The sequence below is a fragment of the Centrocercus urophasianus genome, unplaced genomic scaffold (genome assembly GCF_019232065.1).
Source record: "Centrocercus urophasianus isolate 14NV4802_14NV808 unplaced genomic scaffold, USGS_Curo_1.0 seq_25, whole genome shotgun sequence".
NCBI lineage: Eukaryota > Metazoa > Chordata > Aves > Galliformes > Phasianidae > Centrocercus > Centrocercus urophasianus.
The window spans coordinates 3,522,254-3,545,727 of NW_024884811.1; the positions used below are offsets into that span (position 1 = coordinate 3,522,254).

General features: G+C 39.1%; 2 protein-coding genes across 10 annotated transcripts in view; one reads left to right on the top strand and one right to left on the bottom strand.

Moving 5' to 3' along the window:
• The window catches only part of IQGAP2 (IQ motif containing GTPase activating protein 2), a 120,348-nt gene that overhangs the window by 83,478 nt on the left and 13,396 nt on the right, over positions 1–23,474 (top strand). For 7 of the 8 annotated variants that reach the window (XM_042825969.1, XM_042825975.1, XM_042825973.1 and 4 more), the window contains 14 exons: positions 780–943; positions 8,836–8,926; positions 13,147–13,308; positions 14,301–14,443; positions 17,203–17,373; positions 18,606–18,689; positions 19,362–19,433; positions 19,598–19,667; positions 19,985–20,193; positions 20,887–21,036; positions 21,295–21,458; positions 22,024–22,248; positions 22,814–22,954; positions 23,282–23,366. In XM_042825969.1, the coding sequence (XP_042681903.1) occupies positions 780–943; positions 8,836–8,926; positions 13,147–13,308; positions 14,301–14,443; positions 17,203–17,373; positions 18,606–18,689; positions 19,362–19,433; positions 19,598–19,667; positions 19,985–20,193; positions 20,887–21,036; positions 21,295–21,458; positions 22,024–22,248; positions 22,814–22,954; positions 23,282–23,366 (1,931 nt within the window). The remainder of the gene's footprint in view (positions 1–779; positions 944–8,835; positions 8,927–13,146; positions 13,309–14,300; positions 14,444–17,202; positions 17,374–18,605; positions 18,690–19,361; positions 19,434–19,597; positions 19,668–19,984; positions 20,194–20,886; positions 21,037–21,294; positions 21,459–22,023; positions 22,249–22,813; positions 22,955–23,281; positions 23,367–23,474) is intronic. The other variant, XM_042825972.1, reaches the window with a different exon arrangement.
• Positions 3,286–6,906, bottom strand: F2RL2 (coagulation factor II thrombin receptor like 2). Of its 2 annotated transcripts, none has more exons than XM_042825977.1 (2): positions 6,614–6,906; positions 3,286–4,891 (listed from the first exon to the last, which is right to left on the bottom strand). In XM_042825977.1, exons 1-2 carry the CDS (start codon positions 6,666–6,668, stop codon positions 3,804–3,806), a joined length of 1,143 nt encoding a protein of 380 aa, XP_042681911.1. In that variant the 5' UTR covers positions 6,669–6,906; the 3' UTR covers positions 3,286–3,803. The 2 variants fall into 2 exon arrangements, with proteins under 2 accessions (XP_042681911.1, XP_042681912.1); XM_042825978.1 differs by having other exon boundaries at positions 3,289–4,885; positions 6,614–6,903.

Sequence of the window (23,474 nt, forward strand, 5' to 3'; positions counted from 1 at the left end):
TCTCTCACAGAACCTGAGAAGCCCTTGGCCAGTGCCCTTGTGGGGCAGCTTGACTTCAGGGTGAAATCTCCCCAAGCAATGCATTTCCACACTGTTTTGGAGAGGGAATACATCGTCACTTTAAATGAGAACAGTCTTGACAACTGAGGAAAATGAGTCATAGGTTTTATTAAGCACATCGTGTGATGTGGCTGTAGTCCTCAGTGTCCACAGGTCTGAACAGAATCAAGCTGATCTCATAAGATCAGCATTGCCAGTTTGATTAGAGGAGATGAAGTTTAAAGAAATTAGGTTAAGGTTCAACATAATGTTGTAACTTGTAGGTCAGCATGTGTGTAACCTCTGAAATTAGGGTTTCAAGAAGTCTAATTCCCAACCACTCAACAAGTCTGGAGTCTTTCAGCACAGCCAGCCAATATGTTGATGCACACATAGATACGGTGTCCAGTATTTTTTTAAGCTTCTCAAAACCCTTTGTGATCTGTTGGTAAAGTAAATATTCCTTTTTTTTTTTTTTTTTTTTTGTTTTTATGAGGGTAAAATTTTCTGTGGAGAGACAGGTTCAATGGAATTAATAGGTGTGGCAGAAAGGAACCCTGCGAAAGTGAATATCTTCACAGATGTCTGAAGAAAATAATTTTAAGTTAGTTGCTCTTGCTGTCTCTGCTTCTTGTTACTTGATTTTTCTTTTCTGTGTGTTACTGCTTTGTTTGTATCTGTTGTGTGATAGGCTGTATCTCTTTGACAGCTACACTTGTAATAAAATTTGTGTTTCATAGGAATTATTGCAATTGACCACATTAATGAAGCAATTGACCAAGGAAATGCTGAAAAAACTCTAGAAGCTCTACTGATGCCTACAGCCAAGCTGCAGGATGTGAGACCAGAAAATGCAAAGCATTATCAGGATGTTCTGCACCACGCCAAAACACAGAAACGCAAGGTTAGTGCTGTTGCCTCTTGTCAGATCTGAAATGACAATTCTTTTTATTTGCATGTGCTCTTGTTCTGTTCATGCAGTCTTTGGATTAGTTGTAGGAATAATATAAGCTGGAAACAAGAAAAAAACACTGTATGGTTTTCTACTACAACTTATTCTGACCATCACAGAAGATTAATTATTAATTAATTAACAGTAAGATACATTCTGTATCTGTTAGATGTTTGTGTAAGGATCTAGTTACTAGTGATAATTAGGCAGGTAGTTATAGGTGGGAATTGAGGCTTCTGCTAGAAAGTATTCAGTCATGCTGAGGAGAGTACTACTTCTGGGAGATCTTATGCTGAGAAGCCTCAGTTGCTGAAATCTGAGGGTCTGTAGTAGTGGTGCTTCTGTTCTGCCCTTGTCATGCAAAAACACACTTCCCATCTTGTACATGCCTTCAGCTTCAGCCAATCTCAGCAGGATGCTTGTACTGGCTTCCTCAAAAGCAGTGCCCTGGTTAACATCACAGTTTAGGGAAGTGTAAACACAGATCAGCCTAACAGCTTGAAGGATTTGACTGAAGGGAAGATTAGCTCAAGCTCGTAGTCCAGCATATTATAATATTCTCACAGTTTCAAGATGTCTAAAATTCACATGATGCATTCTTAATGTCAGCTGGAAAAAGTCCCTGCACAATGGCTTGTAGAAACACCTCCCAGCTATTTTGCCACCTCACCTGCAGTACCTGCTATGAAAAACGTGTGCTTCTGTCATCCGCTGGCAGAGCTTTTGGACTGGGTGTTGCAAATCTCAGTCTTGTGTTCTCCCATAACGTCAGGTTTCACTAATTACTGGATGCTGAAAAGTCTCCACCCTTGCTGTGTGCTGGCTGTTTCATTTGTAGTCCTTTGACAAGTACTTAAAACATCTGTTTTTATGTAATGATTAATTAAAAAACCAAACAACTCTGCTTAGGGAGAAAGCAAGACGCTGTATTGTATATGTTCCCAAAATAAATATTCAAATGCATTAATTTGAGTTACTACTCTAGCTGCTGAATAAGAATATGGATATCACCTTCCTTAATATATGATTTAGATTGAACTTCTCCTAAAAACAGAATTGAAAAGACTGTGCAATAAACTCTAGTCTTTATCAACCTTTTACTTTTTTGATCCCTGTTTATAATGCAGATTGATCTTTAGCTGTATTTAACATGTTTTAAGAATGAGTTGTGGCATAAGAGAGTACTTGATTTACAACAGTTAGATAGGTTTGACTCTGAACTTCCTGGATTCCTCAGTGCCTGGAAAACAAATGGATTGAAACTGCTGGCTTGTTCTAACCATGCTGTTATGACGTCCCTCTGGCTGAAGTGGCCTCAGCTATGTAGAATCTAGTTCCTATGAAAGCTAGATGACACCTACTCATTGCTTCCTCATTGCTTGCAAGTACAAATATGCAATTCATTTATTCCTGTAACTTTATACAGTTGCTTCTAACAGTTCTCACAACCATTTCAAACCAAGTGTGTTCAAGTCTCATTGAAGAGAAACCCTGTGTTTAGGAAGTGTCTTCTGAATACCTGAAATGTTAAACAGCTATGTGCCATACTTTGATATGCTTCCTGTGTTGTGTAATTTTGTGTGACAAACACATGGGCTTTACAATAAAGCTGGCATTTTTGTTGTTTGCAATAAGTGGCTATATCTGGATTACTTAACAGTTATAGTTAAATGATGTGCTTGTGGAAGAAATTACACTATTTAAAATAAATTAGGAATCAGGAGAAAATGAACAGGTAGAGCCTCACCAGATTTCTTGAAGGCACTTCCCATTTTCCACTGCGAATGACTTCATTTTTAAGTTTCTGACAACACTATCATCAAGTACTTTTTATTTGTTTTACACAGTTAGTTACAGGTGTCAACCAATCACTGAGCTTATTTTGTAGGATTTTATATTCTGCATTTGTAGATCTTGAGCTTCCATAAATGTAAAGATAACCATTTACTTTACTAGCATGGGCAATTAATCAAAACTTGCTTCAGTTCTTGTTACACTAATCATTTCCTGTGAGGATGTGGAAATATAGAGGATACGTCAAAATAGTTTTCCTTTTTTGCTTACCAAGCAAGAATGAAGCATGCCTGGATTCACAGTGATAAGGTTTAGCTTTCAGTAGTCCTTGAGGGTTGTAGGAGCATGGGTGCTGACATAGTGGAAGAACAAGTCTCCAGAGCAAAGCTGGTTAAGCAGCCTCAGAAGAGACACTTTCTTGGAAGCATGTCAAGTTCTGTTTTTAAGGCTGTAGATTTTGCTGCACTACCAAACTACTGGGACTGCAACTCTTTATTTCTAATACCTAGGGCAGAATCTGCTCGTAGTTGTGTGCCATAATGCGTTGTAGCTCAGGAACAGCTAGAGCTTTCACTTGTTCCTATTCCCAATGTATCAGAACCTCACATTCTCATTAGTCCTGCAGTGATTGTGGGCACAAAGAACATATAAAGTGTTTCAAGTCAAGAATGGGCCTTAAAAGTGCTGGATGGATTCCTCTCTTGTTCTGTGGTCACTGATATTATAGTGTGACCATATGGTTGATCTTCTCAGAAGGAAGTTCTCAGCTGCTTCCCTCAATCTAGGTAGGTTCACCTGACTTTGTAGCACACAGAACAAAACAGAGAAGTATGTTTGATGATGCCTCTTGTGTGGGGTTTGGAAGAAGTAAATTTCACTGAGGCCATGATTTAACAACCTTAGAATTTTTATTTTTATTTTTTTTTTTTAGATTTAATTGTCAAATCTGAGGTTTATTGCTACCTGGGTTAGTACTATACAAAATCATAATTCCAATAATATAAATATAGAATAAAATTCACATTTCCCTGGTTATTTTAACCATTGTTAGGTATATATTGGATTGACTTCGTATTTTTGACATTAGAAAATAAAGGAAAGGATCAAGACAGCTGTTTAAGCTGCTGAGGCATAAAGCTATCAGATAAAAAGAATACAAATTATCTGTGTTGTAGTAGTAATAGTTGATATGATGGATAATAAGAATAATATTGCTTGGTACAAAGCAAATAGCAAAGATGGTAAGAATCAAAAGACTGACTTTCACATACCAGAACCACTCGTGAGTCTTGAGTGTTCGAATAATCGAAACATAGCAGAAAATGATGATTGCAAGAGGCATTAAGAATCCAAAGATAGCTAGAGAAACATAGTAGTAGAACTGGAAGGAAGATACAGTTTTGCAGGCACTGTGCACATCATGGCAGGTGTAAATGCCCAGTTGTTTCACGTAATAGGTTTGCTGCATTATGCAGAGTGGAAGCATGTACAAAAAGACGATGGTCCACACAGTGGCACAGACAGCAATGGCATAGGTGCGTTTTGGCAGGCTCTTGTAGGTGAAAGGGTGAACGATGGCCACATAGCGACTGACGCTAATGCACGTGAGCAGCAGAATGGAGCAGTACATATTGCCATAAAATACCACAGTTGTAGTTCGACACATAATTTCTCCAAAAATCCAGTTGTTCTTGTTGATATGGTATGCTATTTTGAATGGCAGCATGATGCAGAAGAGCAAATCTGAAACAGCCAAGTTTGTGTAGAGGATGGCAGTGCACACAGACCTGATTCTGAAGAGCAGCATCCACAAAATGATGGCATTAGATGGTACACCCAGTAAAACAGCACTGAGGTAGACAGTGGGTATTAACTTGGTGCTCAGAGAACTAGTCAGGTATTCCAATGTGGTGTTGTTCACTTCTGTTAAAGTGGAGTCATTATATTTCTTCACAGAACTTTTGTTTTCCTTGATATGGATTGTCTTTGTCTCCCCTTCTATAGCATGAGGTGGGATGTAATCATAGTCTCTTGGTAAAATTCCACGGAAAGTCTTGATAAGAGACACAGTTTTAATTGCAGAATCATTCAGTGAAGACTCTAAAGCTCAAAAAAAAAAAAAAACCAAAAAAAAACCTGTTAGAATAGGTGAACTGCTGGATTGGGAATACAATTCACCTTCAAGTAAGGAGAAAGGTAAACTTCTCCATCTGAAAAAGGACTTGTGTTTAGAAGGTTTGGTGGTGCTCCCCATTGCTTGGTTGTTCAACTGTGCTCAGGAGCAATCTTTGTTTACTTGTAATTTTGAACCCAACCTTGAAAACATAGTGTGAATGTAATGCTAAACTGATTTTTCCTGCTTATGAGATGCTTTCTGTCATCTTTATCAAAATTGTCCAACACTAGTTTAAAGCTTGCCTTGTAGGGTTTTTTTGCAAGGTGTTAGCAGTGTTGGTAATTTGTTACATAATAAGCAACTTTGATCTAGACTTGGTAAGAATATCCAAGCAAACAGCAGTGCTATCCTTGTCACTTAGTGAATGAAATACATGACTGAAGAAGATGGAAAGAGCAATGCCTTGCCTAGCACAGGCTGGAAATTTCAAATTTTCAAACTTGAAAATAATTCTAAAAATAATTTTGGTCTTGTGTACCAAATGAAGCCAAATTAAAGTTACATTGCTGTATTGGATTTTGTCTAACACAAACTAAGACCTTTCAGCACCTTGTACATGAGGAATTATGGTCCTGAAAGCTGAATGCAAATGTTTAGACTGATGTTATATCAAACTCATTGGAAGGTGAATAAAATTTTTCATGCACCAGGAATATTTTTTGAATCAGTAAATATCACTGACTTGGGAGCAAAGCCAGTGATGCTGGTTACTCCTACTGATGCCTATTCCTCAACGCTTAGTAGAGAGCTTTGTAAAGGCATCTACATTTCTTACTGAAGTATGAATGTGTTCCACACATGGTCCGAAAGTATTTTGCAGAATAATTGTTGCAGAATGAACAGCTGCAAAAAGAATTTTTGCATTAAAAAAAAAGTCTTGGCTGTGTTTGATGCCAAAAGACTTCATGCAAGGCACAGAGTGTGGATCTTGAAACTGGAATTCAGAAGCAAGTTGAAATTTGGATGAAAACCTGTGGGTGCTTCCAGATTGAAACAAAATATGGAAAATAGCTTTATTCAGGCTCAGTGCCGTGAATCTGGCAAGTTTTTGGTAGAACATTTAGAAATCATGATTAGTGTGCCCTTACCTCTTTTAGTAATTTTCTGGGTGATAAATAAAAAAATAATTTTAGCCGCTATTTAAAAGATAGGTGCAAGTATGCGTATCTGTTTCATACAAAAAGTAGTTTCAAAAATGGCTTCATTTGAAAGCAGCTATCATTTTAATTAATTAAAAAACAAGTAGGCTTACTGTTCAGTCATTTCAGTGATTTTTGTAACAGCAGTTCTCAGAAAATTTCCTTCTAATAACGCAGTCTGAGGTTGCAGTTCTGTTGAACATTTCAAAGCGGAAGGAACGTGACTGTACAGGTTGAAGTGTATCATCTCACTACATAAATATGATGTGTTTTCAGAAAGGAAAGAATGATTCCGTAGGTAAAAACCCTTTACTGAAAGTGACTGGGGAAAGAGAAAAGTAGTCCAAGGTATAACTGAAATGGAATGAAATTCTGCCTAAAGTGAAACTTGCTGGAGTATAGCAAAATGCAACGGATTGTGCACAGCCCATTTAAGCCAGTAAAGCACCAGGGTTATCAAAAAGCAAATGTTATCATCTAAAATTGAAAGTTTATACAGAAAGTAGAACTGACCTGTCGTAAAAGTTGATGTTAGAGAGAGCAGTCCAGTGAAAACCAGAATCTTCATTGTAGTTTGCTAAATCCAGATACCAAAAAGAAAGGCAACACAGTTTTAGTTCATCTCAGTGGTGTTGGGAGGGGATTTTCTTCCGTCTGTAAGGCACTAAGGCACAATTGATCTGTTCTCCCGAAGCATCCTGTAGGCATGAGATTTATGGCAAGGAGCTAGTTTGTTCTTTGTCTACTACAGCAAGAGGGTGTGACGTATCCAAATATGCACACATGACTCAGTTTCAGCCTCTGCCCAACACAGAGATTAAATTGCTTTACAGCAGCAGTTTAACTCCTAATTTACCACAGTCCTGAAGATGATGGCAGTAAAGGGAAAAGGGGAGGATCAGATGGAATTTCTATGTACAGGTATTTGGGGAAAAAGGTATCTTCTGGAAAACCGTTTGCTAAACACTCAGAGGTCACACCCACAGACCAGAAATTCTGTACTGCTGAACTCTATACGCTTCTTGGGGAGAGGCCAGAAGTGGGGAAGAGTGTGGTGATCTTGGTTTAGAAAATGCAGAGATGAAAGTAAACCACAGGGATACACATATGCCTTAAGACAACATTGCTATGCTTCAGTTTCTCTGCATCCACCTAACAGCCAGCTGTGACTGCATCCCAGCCCAGCTGCCTGCTCTGGCAGGCCACTTACCCCCCTTTTGCAGCCTCTCAAAATTTTACTGTTTTGTTGATCTCTTCCTGTTCCTCTGCCTGTGTGGGTGTTTTCTGTTGTTTTTTCTTAAATTTACTTCCATATTCTCCTCCCACCACCTCCACCTAAGCCAAGAAGCAGTGGCTTGCTTCCAGCAGACAAAATTATTGTGAGTTCTGGTCTAGCTTCTAAGCTAGTGGCAAGGCTTAGCATAAACAGATCTTGGCTCCAGAACAAAATTTGTATCTGTTTTTGTACTTAATGCGCTGAAACTGAACACCAGATAAGAAATTCTTCTCAGTTTCGCAATTCTTTGCTATAAATTCAGTCATGGTGTGGGAATTCAGTAAATGCACACTCAAGGATTAATTCTAGCTTTCTACTACACTTGCATGCATTCATTGTCATGCAATTGCCTGATGCCACTTGACTTTATTTAGATATTCTAGTATGTGTTTACACAGATGATGGAAACAGAGGTGTTTTTGTGCCATTTTTTACCCAATTTTTTTTGCAATTTCTATGAATAATATATTTATCAGATTTTTTACATGGAGTTGGTCCCTATGACAATAATATCCACTGTGAAGATGGTTCTTTGCCTGCCCAGGAGTGTTTGACTTTGTATCTCTTTCTGGTTTTTATTTTCCATTATATTTATGTATGTGTATATATATATATGTATTCCCAGATTTTGATTGAACCAGTATGTTGCTGTTTCAGTCATCATCAGTCTCTTATAAATCTCTCACACTTACTGCTTCTATGGGCAGAATCTGGTGCAGCCCAGAGTTTCATGGGGTCCTGCCTGTGCATCCCTTGTGCTGGCAGTTTTTGTTGCAAACTTCTACCTGTGGTTGTTTAAGTTGTTAATGCCTGCATTCTTCCAGGTGTAATATTGCCCATTGTAGCCATAGGCTGGAAGTATAGGGATAAGGATTACCTTGTAAGAGGCACCCTCTCTTTTATTTTGGGTATGAAGTCATCATGCAGGGTCAGCCTGTAGAAAGTGAGACCTGCTCTACCGCTCAGCTCCTGCAACCTTTGCCACCCAAGCTTAGTTATCACTGCTAAACCTGAGCTGGCTTTTTATGCCAGCTTTTGCCAGTATTTTGTTACGTAGCCCTTATTCACACACTCTTCTCAAACAAGGGATTTGGAATGAAAACTAACTTCCTATGTGCTACCGATGCTACTATCACAGGGCAGGCTGACATTTGCATTTATTTAATGTTTCGATTACTTTGCTTATGTGTTATGGAAATTGAGACATTTCCAGCTCTACTTAAAATTTCTATTCATCTAGCAGGATGGAGTCTTCTATGTGTGAAAACTTCGAGAACTTTTGTTTGAGCAACAGTTTAATCTACTCAGCAAATAGAATACGAACTTGTTTTACTGTTCATTTTAAGCAGTCCAATAGTGGTCGAGGGCTTTGTGAAAGGAGTTTGTGTTAGCTCTATCAGTATGCTCAAATACTGTTTTTAATTCATTTTTGTAAGGCGTTTCTCTATCCCTTTTCCAGGAAACCCAAGATGAATCAGCAGTTCTGTGGCTGGATGAAATACAAAAGGGAATCAGTGATGCCAATAGCAATATAAAAGAAGCTGCAATCTGTAAGCATTAAGCTTCATCTGTGTTGTTCTTGTTCTTAGTCTTGGTCTTGAAAAACTGAAGTTGATTATTTTTTTTTTCCACTTCAGGGAAGTGCAGAAACCTTTTAAATACACTGAAAGAAACAGATGAATATTCTTTGTCATACTGAACTTAGGGTGATTTATGTCTGCAGGGTTATTGTTGGCTTTATCTGTGATTACAGAGGTTAATGGGTCCAGTATTTCCAGTGTCAAAGTACCTTCATGTATCTGTTGAAACAGAAGGAAACGAGGATGGGAAGATGTACTCAAGAGTTTATTTTGCTTCTTTAAGACTAAATGCATGTACCTTGATGAATGTTGTAAATCTTTCAGAATTTGCTCTAACAACTTATTTCTATGTAACGCCTTTCATTAAGTGCTAGCAAATAAAGACTAGGAACATATACTTCAAAACACTTCAAAATTACTTAGAGACATATACTTAAAAGTACATAATTACATATGCTTTAAAATACTTTAAAAGTATTTAAAAGAAATTAAAAAGAACACTCAGGCTTTTTGGAATAGTGCATATTCTTATAGCTTCTGAAAAGGAGGAAATGTGTAGGAAAAAATGCTGAGGTGCAGTCTGTCAGGACACTGTGTACAAGATGAACTCAATGCCTTCTGTGAGTGTAATGTAACTTATTTTGGTAACATACCTGTAGCGTGTAATTACTTTGGGCCGGCATAGACCTGACAAGGGTTCAAGCTTCTGATTGGCCTGGGTCATCTCCTGCTTGAATTGGCTCCAGAGGCAGATGGGATGAGACTGTGCCACTTTCTTGTGCACCCTGAGAGGTTAAGTACAGCTGCTGTATTCAGCCTTCATTAATGCAGTGCTGTCATTTGTTTACCTATAGGCAGGCTATGTCAGTATTAGTGCTTTGAAAATCGTGGGTGGAGCAAAACAAACATGGCCATCTATTACAGCATTAAACCTCTTATATGGTACAGAAACAGCCAATGTAATGTTACTGTTTTTGATCTGTAGTCCTAATTCAACCAGTGAGTTGTACTGAAGACACTTAACATCCACTACACATCTAACAAAATTGTATTGATTGTTTGGTGGCACAGGGTCTGATGCACATATGTATTCTGTAGAGCTGATATCCACTTCTTCCACAAAAGAGGGTTCCTTTCAATGCTACCCAAAGGCATGAGAAAGCCTGAGGAAACATCTGGGCGCAGAGAAGGGAAGGAAATGCATAACTTATAAACAGATGTGAACTAAAGAATGACTTGAAAACATGCCTGTTTGTGTCTACTGCTGTAAGAATCTTACAAACAGATCACATAAATTGCTTACAGAAATCAGTTATTATCCATATATAAGTACCATGTGATACTGCAAATGATAACCATAGCTCTGCTACCAGTTGTTGTAGTGAAGCTTTCCTTTGCGTAATCCATGCCAGTTTTCACAGTAAATACACAACTTTTTGTAATCTAGTATGATCAGTAGAACTGTTTTGAGAAGTCCCTGTCGGAAATAAGTGCTAGAATCCTGTGCTCTGCTCTCCAGGTTGAAATGAAGCAGTGTCTGAATAGCACATTCATCAGAAGTGCTCTAGGATTTTGGAACTAAAAACTGATATTTCCCCACGGCACAGAACCTGATACTTGCTGTAACAAATGCATCCTGTTTGGGGAAGTTAACATGTTCTGTTCACATAGTCTAAACTTAGAAAGCTCAACTCATTACTTGGAAATGAACTTTTATTTTTAACTACCTCGGAGAAGTTGTTTTTGAAAGACAAACAACTCCTACACTTCCCCCTAAAAACTTGTGTACAAATATAAAGGCAGTGTAAGTCTTGTTTTTGTTTCACTCTGGACTAAATTTTTTTTTAGATTTCTGCAGTAATGGCAATAGCAGTCACATAAAAGAGGGTACTGACCAGTGACACTGGAGGAGTTTTGAACACTCCTCAAGTTATTATAGTGCTTTAAATAATTTCTATATTAAAAATTTTCAAATCATTGCCTTTACAAACCGTCCTGACAGTAACAGACTCTGTATATTTGTTCAGGAAGACCTGAAGATCTATTTGATAAACACTTAATTCTTTGTGGTGTTTGCTGTGCAATTTGTATCACCTTATTTTTGTTCTCTCAAATTATTTCACCCATTGTAGTCCTTGTTCAAGTGGAGTCAAAATGAAATTGGCCGAATATTATCTGTGTAGCATGACAGCTTTCAGAAAGAGATATCAGTGCAGACTTTCAGCGTTCCCTTCAACGGGAAGGGGCTGTCTGTTGAAGTAGTGCCTGTCTTGGAAAAGCTGTTATAGAAGAGAGCTGATCTTTGGCCCCATTGAGAGCTCAGGCTTATCACAGCGGGCAGCTGCATCTTTGTGTATTTTTGCTGCTTAGAGGGAGGATGGGTGCAGAAGAGCCCTTCACTGTTCTGACCTACTGGAGGAGCAGGTCTCTGCGCTGCCTGATTGGGACGACTATGGCTCACATAACTCGTAACGTTACAGGACTATGTGGGCCTTAATTAGAGCAGCAGCAGCAGAGTTAACTGTTAGCACATCAGTGCAAATGATTGATTTCTATTGAATTGGTATTTTCTCCATGCTGTTTTTTCCTTATGCTTTCCTGCTAAAATAAAGGCATGACTAGTTAGAAGATGATAAAAAGCTAGGCAATGGAGGTTCTGCAGAAATAATGGTTAGCTGCATTGCATCCACTTTTGTGTTTTCCAGCACCTCCAAAAAAGAACAAAAATATTCAGTTACTCGTGACCGGAGCTGAGAAAGTAGATGGGAACATATATGACTAGGGCTGAGCCATCTTGGCCAGCAGCATATAATGCTGCTGTTAATGTACTGCTTCCTTAATTCCTCACCGCTAAGGCTGTATACCTGGGCACCATCATACCACGGCTGGCCATGACTTACTACAGCCTTATGGGAAGCATGTGCTTAGCACAACACCCTTCTTTTGAAGCACAAAAACATACCAGGATGCGATCTGGTGGAGGTCCAGATGGTAATGGTGTGATATTGTATACTTCCTTTGTTTCTGAGCTGGCTGCTGTGTTCTGTGGAGGTGCATCTGTTTCTGTTCAGACAAAGCTGAGTATAACCATTCCACTTCAGTCAAACCAACCACCGAGGAAAACTGTACTTTGCTGAGATGGTGTCCTGCTAGCTCAGTCCCACAGAGTGCCTCCTGCATGTAAGCTGGGACTTACTTCTGATGCTGAGCACCTTTTGTCAGGCTTTAGATGGAAAAACACACATAGGCCAAGCAATGAGAGGGAGACCTTTTTAGGAGAGTTAACCCTTTTTATCTTGGTGCAGGAACACAAAGTGTAGTGTTCGGTGCTGCAGTGTGAAGGGCAGAGTGGGCTGCATCGACTTAACTGATATATAATATATGGCATTCCAACTGTATACTTGTTCCTCTGTGTATGCACCTTGAGGCTTAGATGTAAGGGAACATCACTTAGGATCAGAGAAGTAGTTTCTAAGCAGTGCCATATATACCTCTAGTATGCAGAGCCTTTCAAATTGTTGTGTGCTGCTATGTACTACCAGGAGTAGAGGTTTCACCTCTGGTGTAGGGGTTGCACAAAGAAAAGGATGCTTGGGAAACCCTGAATTGTGGCACACGCGTAACTTAGTGTACCTGAAAGTTAGAGCATGTCTCACAACATTGCTTTTGTGTGCCCTGAGAGCAAGATCTGCTTCATTGACAAACTCAGCAGCATGAGCTCACTGCACCAGTGTGGGACCAACTTCCAGTTTGAGGGGTGAGGAACATTTGCTTCAGGATCCCAACTATGATGCTGCAGTATTACAAAACTTTGCTGAAGACAATTGGAATTTATTCCAATTTTTCCTGACAAAATTGAATCTGCATCTCTGTCAGGTTCCTGGGTGATGTGGTGCCTGCTGGGCAGGTTGAGTGAGGAACACCTCTCAGACCTTGTCCTGATGTCAGCTGCTGTTCTACTGGGGTGCAGATCTGCCCTCACTGCTCTCAGTCTGCTGTGACAGCATTCCTTCCTGTTGGAAAGCTGTTCTCTGAAATACTCATCCCTGTGAGTGTGATAGAGGCAATAAAAACACTGAACTGCTGTGTGTGGGCATGCTGGCTGTGCACCAGCACAGAAATCCATTATGAGAGTTGCTAGAGGATAGAACAGTGGACATGTTTTTATTTCTGTTTTTATTTTTCCTTAGTGGCTGTTGGGATTTCAATGATTAACAAGAGCTTGGAGAAAGGTGATTCACAGCCAATCCTGATGACACTGCAGTCCAAGTTTGGCTTACGAGTTGCTTCAGAATGTGCTGAAACTTATTTCAAGAACCTCTCAGAAGCCCAGAAGCTGAAAACAAAAGATGGTAAAAGTTGTCCCGAACAGGACAGTTTGGTATTTCACTGTCACTGAGGCAACTGGGAAACTGGCATAATAGAGTGGCTTAAAATCACCGTAAATTAAGGGGAGGGGGGGAGGGGAGGGGAGGGTGAGGGGGTGGCTGCTAAATTTTGAAATGCTTTGAGAAATGCTATACATGCCCAAGTGCTTTTAACCTGATGGTGAACTGTTGCATGCATCGTTCAGAGCACAATGCATGCTGATGGAATAAGTCTGGCTACAACTAGAGTCTAAGATCAAATTAACCTTTGAGAGAACTCAGAAAATTCTCTTTGAATATCAGTAGTGCATCCCATCAGAAAATCACATTACTCCCTGATTTTGTCAGCAGACAAAGGAAAGTGTTATACTGCGTGCTTCAGCCTCAAGGGCTACTGTAAAAGGTCAGGCTCTGCTGGAGTGTCCGTGGCCCATTTATGGACAGTGTCGTTTAAAAGAGAAACCTGCAACATGAGTTTGCAGATGGCGTTTTGCACAATTGACCTTATCAGCTATACTCTAGGGCCTTTTGTCCACGAGGAAATGAGGTTTTTCCTGCTTTTCAGGAAGCAGCCTTGTTTATCAAAGGCAGTGATATGGACACAGGATATCTCTGGCGGGAGCTCACTGTCAATAAGGCCCAGTGTCTGGCCAGAAGATGGCAAGAATGTTTTCCTAGAAATAGTCTTGCATTTTTTCTGGAAAGTAATGGGAAACATGGCATACGCTGCTTCAGCATTAAGCTGAAAAGCATAGTGTGCTGAGTTGGTGAAGCCAACAGTGTACAAATCTCACAGATATTTTGTTCTAAAAGAGTGACGCTGTTCCATGTAACAAGATTGTTTGAAACATCCCTATATAGTGACTTTGCATATAAAATGGCTCTGTAGCTAAATGTAGAGATGAGGAGTGGATAGAGAAAGCTGTAAATTATCAGTGTAATGAGACCTATCTGATAACAGCATATATTGCTTTCAGATTCTAATGAAAGTCCATGGATTAAACTCATAATGCAAAATATGTATAGTTACTACTACAATGTGGAAACTGAGGAAGGTACCTGTGCTCTCCCTGAAGGAGTTGTACCAAAAACTTCCTGGTTAACTGCTGAAGAAATCCAGGTAGGTGGCTAAAACATTTACTTTGATTGCAAGCTAATGAAGCCTACTTGAGGGACAGACAACAAGATATGGCAGCATCAAGGCAAGAAGCTGTGCTGGGTGAGATTGAAGATCATTTTAGTTCAGTATCTGCTTCTGACAATAGCAGCGTCTTCTGTCAAAGATGACTGTAATTGCAGTCTCTTGTGGTTTTCTTATAGCAGTGCTTTACAGACTTCCTAATGGAAGGCTACAGTGTTGTTTTTAATATCCGCCAATAGACACTGGTGTGGGGAAGTCTGATTAGTTTTTACACATTTTTGTCTTCATATGGTCTCATGACAAAGAAATTAATGACGTGTTTGGGTGCAAGAGTAAACACTGTTTTATGTTTATGCTATACAAACAGCTGAACTCACAATGTAGGCCCTTCACAAATTCTGACTGTATTCAAGAGAGTTTCTGTAGGCAGACTCTCTGGTACAGTAAACAGCTCTAGATGACTGACTTCTACAGAAATCTTAGAAGTATTAGGAAGGCAGAACTCTGAATCCTGAAGTATATTAAAAAAACAAACAAACAAACAACCCTTCTCTTCCCCAAAATATAGCATATCAGGCTTGAAAGAAGTAGATACTTCCCATGAAATAGTAGCAAAGTACATAGGTTGCTCTGAAAATAATGCCTCCTTTTGATTTCTATGGAAACTACAACAGATACAGGAGCACTATTTGATGGTGGAAATTCTCAACTACAAAAGAACTTGCTTCAACACAATCACCACTATTAACTAAGCATTTTTTCCAGCAGTGAACAAGAACCTGCATGCCATGCTTGTTTAAAATATATAATATATATTCGGCAACATTAGAGATCAACCAGTGTTTCATAGCTGCTCTGACGGCATCATTGTTAGGAAAATGTTGCCCTTGAAGTCCATCTTCCATCTGCTTGGGCCAAGGAAAGTCAGAGGATGCCAAATCTGGACCATATAGTAGGTGTGGTTGCACAATCCAGCCAAGCTTGTCAGTGTGTTCCACCATCCTCAAACTGAGATGGGACCTGGTGTTATTGTGTTTTAAAAGCAAGGTTGTCTTCTTCTCTGGCTTGACTCTGCAAGTTCAAGCCTTCATCATGATGTAGTGGTTGAAATTGATGGTTTGTCTGTGTTCCAGGAAATCACAGAATTATAGAATGGCCTGGGTTGAAAAGTACCTCAATGATCATTTAGTTTCAACCCCCCTGCTGTGTGCAGGGTCGCCAACCACCAGACCAGGCTGCCCAGAGCCACATTCAGCCTGGCCTTGGATGCTTCCAGGGATGGGGCATCCACATCCTCATTGGGCAACCTGTTCCAGTGCATCACCACCTTTGAGTGAAAAACTTCCTCCTAATATCTAACCTAAGCCTCCCCTGTCTCAGCTTAAAAATATTCCCCCTTGTCCTATCATCCTCGTAAACAGCTGCTCCCCTTTCTGTTTATACACTCCCTTCAAGTACTGGAAGACCAAAATGAGGTTTCCCCAGAGCCTTCTCTTCAAGCTAAACAAGCCCGGTCCCCTCAGCCTTTCTTCATAGTAGAGGTGCTCCAGCCTTCTGATCATCTTAGTGGCCCTCCTCTGGACCTACTCCAAGAGCTTCATGTCCTTCATGTACTTCAGAAATCTAGATGGATCACACCTTTCCTTTTCCATAAGACAGTGCACTTTACCTCCTGAGGGCTGCATCTTGAGCCTTTTCTTCAGTGGGAAATTCATGTTAGCACTCCATGAACTGCTGTTTTGACTCTGGCTTGTAGTGGTGACACCGTTGCTTATAATTATACAGTCCAGGAAACTGCCACCTTCAGTCTTCAGTAGTAGGTCCTAACAAATATGCATACAGTGTTCTTTCTGTTCTTGTGTAAGCATTCATGGGAGCTACCTCTTGCAAACTTTGAGATATTCCAATGTTGCCACCACCATTTCCCACATGTTGAAGCCAATAGTGATTTCTGAACACATAACATTCTGTGGTCGTAAGTCACTGATTTGAATGGATGAACTGACCAAGAAACTCTTCATTTTATGGTGCGACAGCTGTGCATGACTGTCCAGAATGTGTCTTCCCATCACTTTTGCCACTGCTGAAATGCACCACACACTGCCTCACTGCACTCCGCTGTTTTGTCTCCATCAACATTCAGCAAATGTTGATGAACATCAGTGGTTGCCATTTTTTTCTGCATGAAGGAATTCAATGACATACCTTTGCTTCACATGCCCTTCCATGTCAGACACACTACTTTGTTAGACTGTTCCTCTCTTGCCACCTGTCACATGGCAACAAAATGTAATGGGATACTGGTGGAAAGTCCAACCTCTACTGCTGTACCAACATTTGCCTCTGACAGTACGGATAAACATCATAAAATAGGAAACATTACTTTCAGAGCAGCCCCTATAAGCATTCACACTGATTAAAATATAGGGGAAAGTTGTATGGAATTGTATGTGATGAACACTTCCAGGAAGGTGGTTGAGTCACCATTCCTGGATGTGTTTAAAAACCATTTGATGTGGTGCTCAGGGACATGATTTAGTGGAGGGTTGTTAGAGTTAGGTTGTGGCTGGATTTGGTGATCTTTAAGGTCTTTTCCAACCTGAAAAATTCTGATTCTACGATTTGATAAGCCATACAGATAGAGAGAATACAGACCAGATTTCAGAATGGCTTTGACTTTGACAGGGTTTTTTTGCTTAGCTCCTTTTAAATGAACTTTTTCTGTGATTTCTTAACAGAACATTGTTGGGCAAGTTACAGCAGACTACAATCGGGAGCAGTTGTGGCTTGCTAATGAAAGTCTGATTGTTCAGCTGCAAGCCCAAGCAAGGGGATTCTTAGTCAGAAGGAATTTTCAGGAGAGAAAAGCATACCTCCAAAACCAGGAACCATCTGCCATCAAAATACAGGTATTGTACTGGAACAAGAAGGTGATCTGGCTTGGGATACTTTGTGCATGTGAAAGGTTAAGTGGCTGATCACTGCTGACAATATTAACTCAATCTATTTTCTTTAGCAGCAATACAGTCCTCTGCTTCTGCTCATGCATTCCCATACTAGTAGGAGTGTCCATTCCTTTAAACAGCAAACCCCCAGTCTACAAAGAGTGGATCATACCCACCTGCAGTCTAAACTATTTAAATGGAAAATGTTTAAATATATAGCCCTGGCTTTATTCTGAGGTGCTCAAATCTTGTGTGGGATACCTAGCTATACACAAGACAAAATCAGAAGCTTCATTGAGTATCAATGCAAAAATTCCTTGGCAAAGCATAACTTGAGAAATGCATTCCTTTCTACACTATCCAAACTTGTAAGTGGTTTGCCTGTGCTCCATGAAGTCATAACTGGGTAGGGAGTGGCAGGTAACCTGGTATTCTTGGGCTCTGGCAGTATTACTTGGACTTTTTGAGTAAAAGGCCACCTCTTTTGAGAAACAATTTATTCAACTCCTGAAGAAAATCAGCCAGATACCCCTCCCAAAGTTATAAAGAAATGTACAACTGATTGTTTTATATCCTATAGTAACTTAATGAATTATGATATTTAATACTAGTAGCTGTTCTCTCGATTCCTTTAACTTTTCTGCATGGTGCCTGGGCTCAGTAAAGGAATGCACCAGTGCTTGAGGGATTTAGGGTCTATGAAAAAAGTATGGAGAAGTTTAGGTAAATGAAGTCATTGTCTGATTGTCTTCCATGGCATTAAAAGAGAAAAGGCTTATGGAATGCCAACAAGTAGAAGACAAGAATGAAATAAAGAGTATAAACAAAAGATAAAGTACAGTAAAAGTTGAGAGCAGCCATATTATCTGTCTTGTTGAGGTCCTTACCAGAGTTTGCTTCTGAACCACCAAAGTGAGCCAAATGAGGGAACTGGGAGGTTTTTTTTGTCTGTGTTACAAGGTGATGATACTGAATGACTTAGGAATTCCAGCGACTTAGGAATGAGATTAGGAAAAGAGCAATGTGTCAGGGCACCATAAACATACAAGCAAGCTTATTCGTGGGCTAATTAACTTGTTACTACAATGACAGTTTTTCTGCATATGGTACTTTTTTGTTAGTGATTTCGGTGCATTTGCACATAGACTTGAATAAATTTTTGTCTCTTATTAGTTGTAATGGTCTCTTGCTTATAGGCTTTCTGGAAAGGATTCAAACAAAGGAAAAGCTATGTTGACAGGCTAAAGGTGCTTCAAAGCAATGTTGCTGCTATTGTCAAGGTAAGATTACACTGAGCCTCTGGATCTGAGTATGCTTCATCCCTTTAGTTGGTGCTCTGGTGCCTGGGAATCTGAGGCAAGCAGCAGAAAATGAGTTGACCTTGTGCTCCAGATGTTGACATGATATTGAAAGTCACTGACAGCTTTAGGAAACAGAAAGTCTATTGAAAGCTGGGTGTTTAAACTCTGTCAGGCTTTGCTGAGCATAACTGGCTCAAAATAGATTTCCTTACACTTCCCTTTCTTAATGCTAAGCTACAAAATATTGGAACTGACAGTGTTATTTCATTAGAAGCTGCATAATGTGTCTGAAAAATGTTTGCTTATCTTGGACTGATAGGACATGGTCAGGAGTGGATTGCAAACAGGACATTGATCTTTTTTGAGGGAGGCTCATTTACAAAAGACAGCTTAGGCTTGCAGATAGGAATTACTTCCAAAGATAATGCTAGGCATATTCTTAGAGCATCGAATTCACCCTGCTATTTTATTTAAAACCTTTTAATTTGGTCACTGAATTGTAGGAGCCTAATGCTGCAATCACCTAAGATCCCAGACTTCTGAAAACAGTGCCTACAGCAGAGGACTGTCAGAAACGAGTTTAAAATGCATGCACTCAGTTACACACAAATCATTTCTGCAGTGTCTCTTAAGCTGTAATTTAATTTTCAGATTCAGTCGTGGGTCAAAATGTGGCTAGCAAGGACAGCTTACAGAAAGAGGCTGCAATACTTCAAGGATCATGTAAGTCCTTTTTCTTCATTTTGAACATGGAGAAATAAAGTAGGGGTAATATGACAGATGAGTGTTTCTGAGAATCTTAGTAATGAGACTGCAGGCTCTGCAGTAAGCTTCTGAACAGAAATGTGTCCTAACTTAATTATTTTCTTGATTTTTGTCCCTTCCAGAATGAAGAAATCGTGAAGATACAAGCATTTCTCAGAGCAAACAAAGCCAGGGAGGATTACAGGACACTAAGTAAGTGCTAAAACTTAATTATTGGATGTTTGGGAGAAAGTATGTGACTATCAATCAGTTTTTTAAAAACTTTCATCCAGGACTTCTTAGTAGAGGTGAAAAACACCAGGTTACAACTACTTGCACCTGCTTTTGAAGAAGAATGGGAAACTATTTTATATAGCTGTACTTACATAGCATGACAAATATTCAATTCTTGCTCTAAGTGGCATAACCTTCTTTTCTGCAGTTCGGATTTCCTCCACACTGATCAGTTTCCTGAGTTTTTCAGTGTTTATTATTGCTAACTAAAAAGTCTATTTATTTCAACTTTTCAGTTGGTGCTGAAAATCCACCCTTGCCTGTCCTGCGCAAATTTGCTTACCTCTTGGACCAAAGTGACTTAGATTTTCAAGAAGAACTGGAAGTAACAAGATTAAGGGAAGAAGTAGTTACAAAGATTCGATCCAATCAACAGCTGGAGAAGGACTTGAATTTAATGGATATAAAGATTGGACTTCTGGTGAAAAACAGAATCACTCTTCAGGTCAGCAGGCTGTGCTCAGGTTCCTTTGGCATCCCAGCAGCATGTACTGACCACTTCCATGTAGTCAAGGAGCTTGAGATTAAAAGTTAGAAGACATGTGATGATGGAAGTAATCTCAAGTCGGGGTACCTAGCGCAGGTTTCCCAGGTTGCTGTCCAGATGTTTTCTCAGTATCTCCAAGGAGAGTATCCAAGTATCTCAGTATCTCAAACTCTGGGCAACCTTACCAATACATGATCACTTGCAATTAGTTAAAATTGGAAAATTAAGTCTTCCTTTGCTTGTCTTAAGTAACCTTGTCAAAATAGCTTGTGTAACAAGTTGCTCTGTTGTCCCAGGCAGCATATCTGTTTGCTATTGAATGTCACTCCAGGTGGTAATTGCTTGGCAGATTTTAAGCATTTTTCCTGTGGTAGAGTGGAATAGTCCTTTGATCATATTTGAGATCTTGTTCATTAATTAAAGGATGAATGAGTCTTTAAGTGAGATTGTGTTTCCCAGACAGTCACTGTTGCATAGCTATACTGGTGGCAAGGTAAAGATGTTCAAAAGATTGGTTAGGGACTACAGTAACAAAATGTACTAAGTTCTCAATAAATTATCTTGTAGAAATCTTAAAAGTATTGAAAAAATGTTTATCTTTTTGCTTTTTTAGTGAATATAGTATCTAAATTTGTATCTCATTGTCTACAGGATGTGGTATTACATAGTAAGAAGCTTAATAAAAAGAGCAAAAGTCAGCTAGAAGAGATGGTTATGGTTGACAAACAGGGTATAAAAGGCTTGAGTAAAGAGAGAAGAAAAAAACTGGAGGCTTATCAACATTTATTCTACCTTTTACAGGTAAGTCAAGGTAGAAATCAATATGGCAGCAAATTGCTAAAGAAAAACATGAGTGCTTACTGTATTCTAATGTTTATAAGAGTAAATAATGCAAAAAGATTTCCAATGGATTGTAGTATATAGACCACTGTAAAATGTTATCTCCAGTTTTTTTTAGTTTTTCCTGTAACTGAGAAAATCCTTATTATCCATGAATTGTGCAAGATACAATGCTGTTTGTCTCGGAAAATAGTGAGGTAATTTGTTTGTTTTTTGTAGACTAATCCCACCTATCTGGCGAAGCTGATTTTCCAGATGCCTCAAAACAAATCAACCAAATTTATGGATACAGTCATCTTCACTCTCTACAACTATGCATCCAACCAACGAGAAGAATATCTACTTCTCAAACTTTTTAAAACTGCTTTAGAAGAGGAAATAAAGTATATGCTTTTTCTACAAAATTTCAGTTATCTTATAAATAGTTCAATTTATTTGTCATATCTGAATAATGATAATAATTCTGTTAAATTTTTCAGTTGCTGTAAAACCATGTATATATGTAATTTGTTTTCAAAATAATTACTTGTTTCTTAATTTAAGCTATTTCCAGTTTTAAAAAAACAAACAAACCAAAAAAAACAACTATATTTCTATGATGGAGAATATTTTTTATAGAGTTGCTTGAAAAAGTAAATGGTAAGGCTTTTTGCTTTTGTGATTAGGAGTTTAAGGGTGAGAAAAGTAAACGTATGTTCTGAAAATGCAGAATTGGTGGGGAGAAAATAAAACCTTGCATTTCACAGGTATTTCAGCTCAGAATAGATATTTTGCTGATCACTTACTATGCTCTGTTCCAGACACAAGCATTAACTCAGCATTCAGAGAATAACTGTTAGATTGTTCTGTAAGACAAAATTATATGAAGTAGACAGCATAAATGTTTCAACATGCAAACATAGATAACTGCATATATAAGATCTAAGAACTCTTCTGTTGTTGATACAGCTCTAAGGTAGACCAGATACAGGACATTGTCACTGGAAACCCTACTGTCATTAAGATGGTTGTCAGCTTCAACCGAGGTGCTCGTGGACAGAACACTCTGCGCCAGCTCCTGGCACCAGTGGTGAAAGAGATCATGGAGGATAAATCCCTCATAATCAACACTAGTCCCGTGGATGTGTACAAGTCATGGGTAAACCAGCTAGAAATGCAGACTGGTGAGGCCAGGTGAGTGGGGAGATAAATATATCATACCATCTCGTGAATACCTGAGGGATCCTTCAGTTCAGTTCCCTCTTTCCTTCTCTGGCAAACAGTGCTTATATCCATACTTCCTTCCTGCACCTTTTGGAAGCACAATGAGAAGTTTTCTTGGAAAGGAGTGCTTGTAATATTTTACTTTAAGCCGATCTGAACAACAGAAGGATCACTTTCTTGGTCATGAACTTCAGAAGTCACGTATTTCATCTTTGTGTGTAGTTAATCATGCCATAAAAAGATTTACCCAGGTATTATTATAATTTAATAGTACTGTTCCGTCCTTCTGAGAAAGTATAGATTAGAACTTACAAAACCCCTTAAAGGGGCAGGCTTAAAGATGTCATATGCCACTCCTACTCAAATTAAATTCTCTCTCCAAAAAAAAGGTAAGGCACCTGAAATGTTTGTTGCAAACTTCAGCTGTATTTGTCATGCCTCCTTTTTGTGTTCAGTGATGGTCCCTGTGAAGAAACAAGACAAATGTTCATTCTCAAATATATTTAGCATGGTCCGATGTCTGTTTGTTTCACAGTAAATTGCCATATGACGTTACCACAGAACAAGCATTAGCGCACACAGAAGTTGTCAATAAACTGGAATCATCGATTCAGAGTTTGCGAGCTGTCACTGACAAAGTTCTCACAACTATATTCTCATCTCTCAGTATGATGCCGTAAGTGCTGAGTGAGGTCTCTCCCAGCTTCTGTTCACGTGAGCTGTGAAGCTTCATGCAGACTTCACCAACGGTGATACTTTCCAATTACATGGCTTGATATGTGCTTCTCAAATGACATTCCCAGTAGAGGGAGTGGTTTCCCCACTTCAGCTTTGCTTTGGTTTTGTAAATGTCTTGAAACTTCTTGTATTTTCCAATGTTGTCTCATTTTGTGTTTTAAGTGGCTGAAGAAAGAGCCAATAACTTGGGTTACTAATATGATTTGTTTGTTTCATGAAAGTCTTTTCACTGTTTTACTTTTCATCTGTTCCATTCCACATGTAGTTATGGAATGAGATATATAGCCAAAGTTCTGAAGAGCTCACTCCATGAGAAATTCCCAGATGCAACAGAAGACGAACTGCTAAAGGTAGATTTCCAACAACAAACTGCTAACAGCATTTTCTTTTAATGCCAAAAGGGATTTTTATTTGGTACTATCATTCTGAGGAACTGAGAACACCAATCTTTGTTGAAG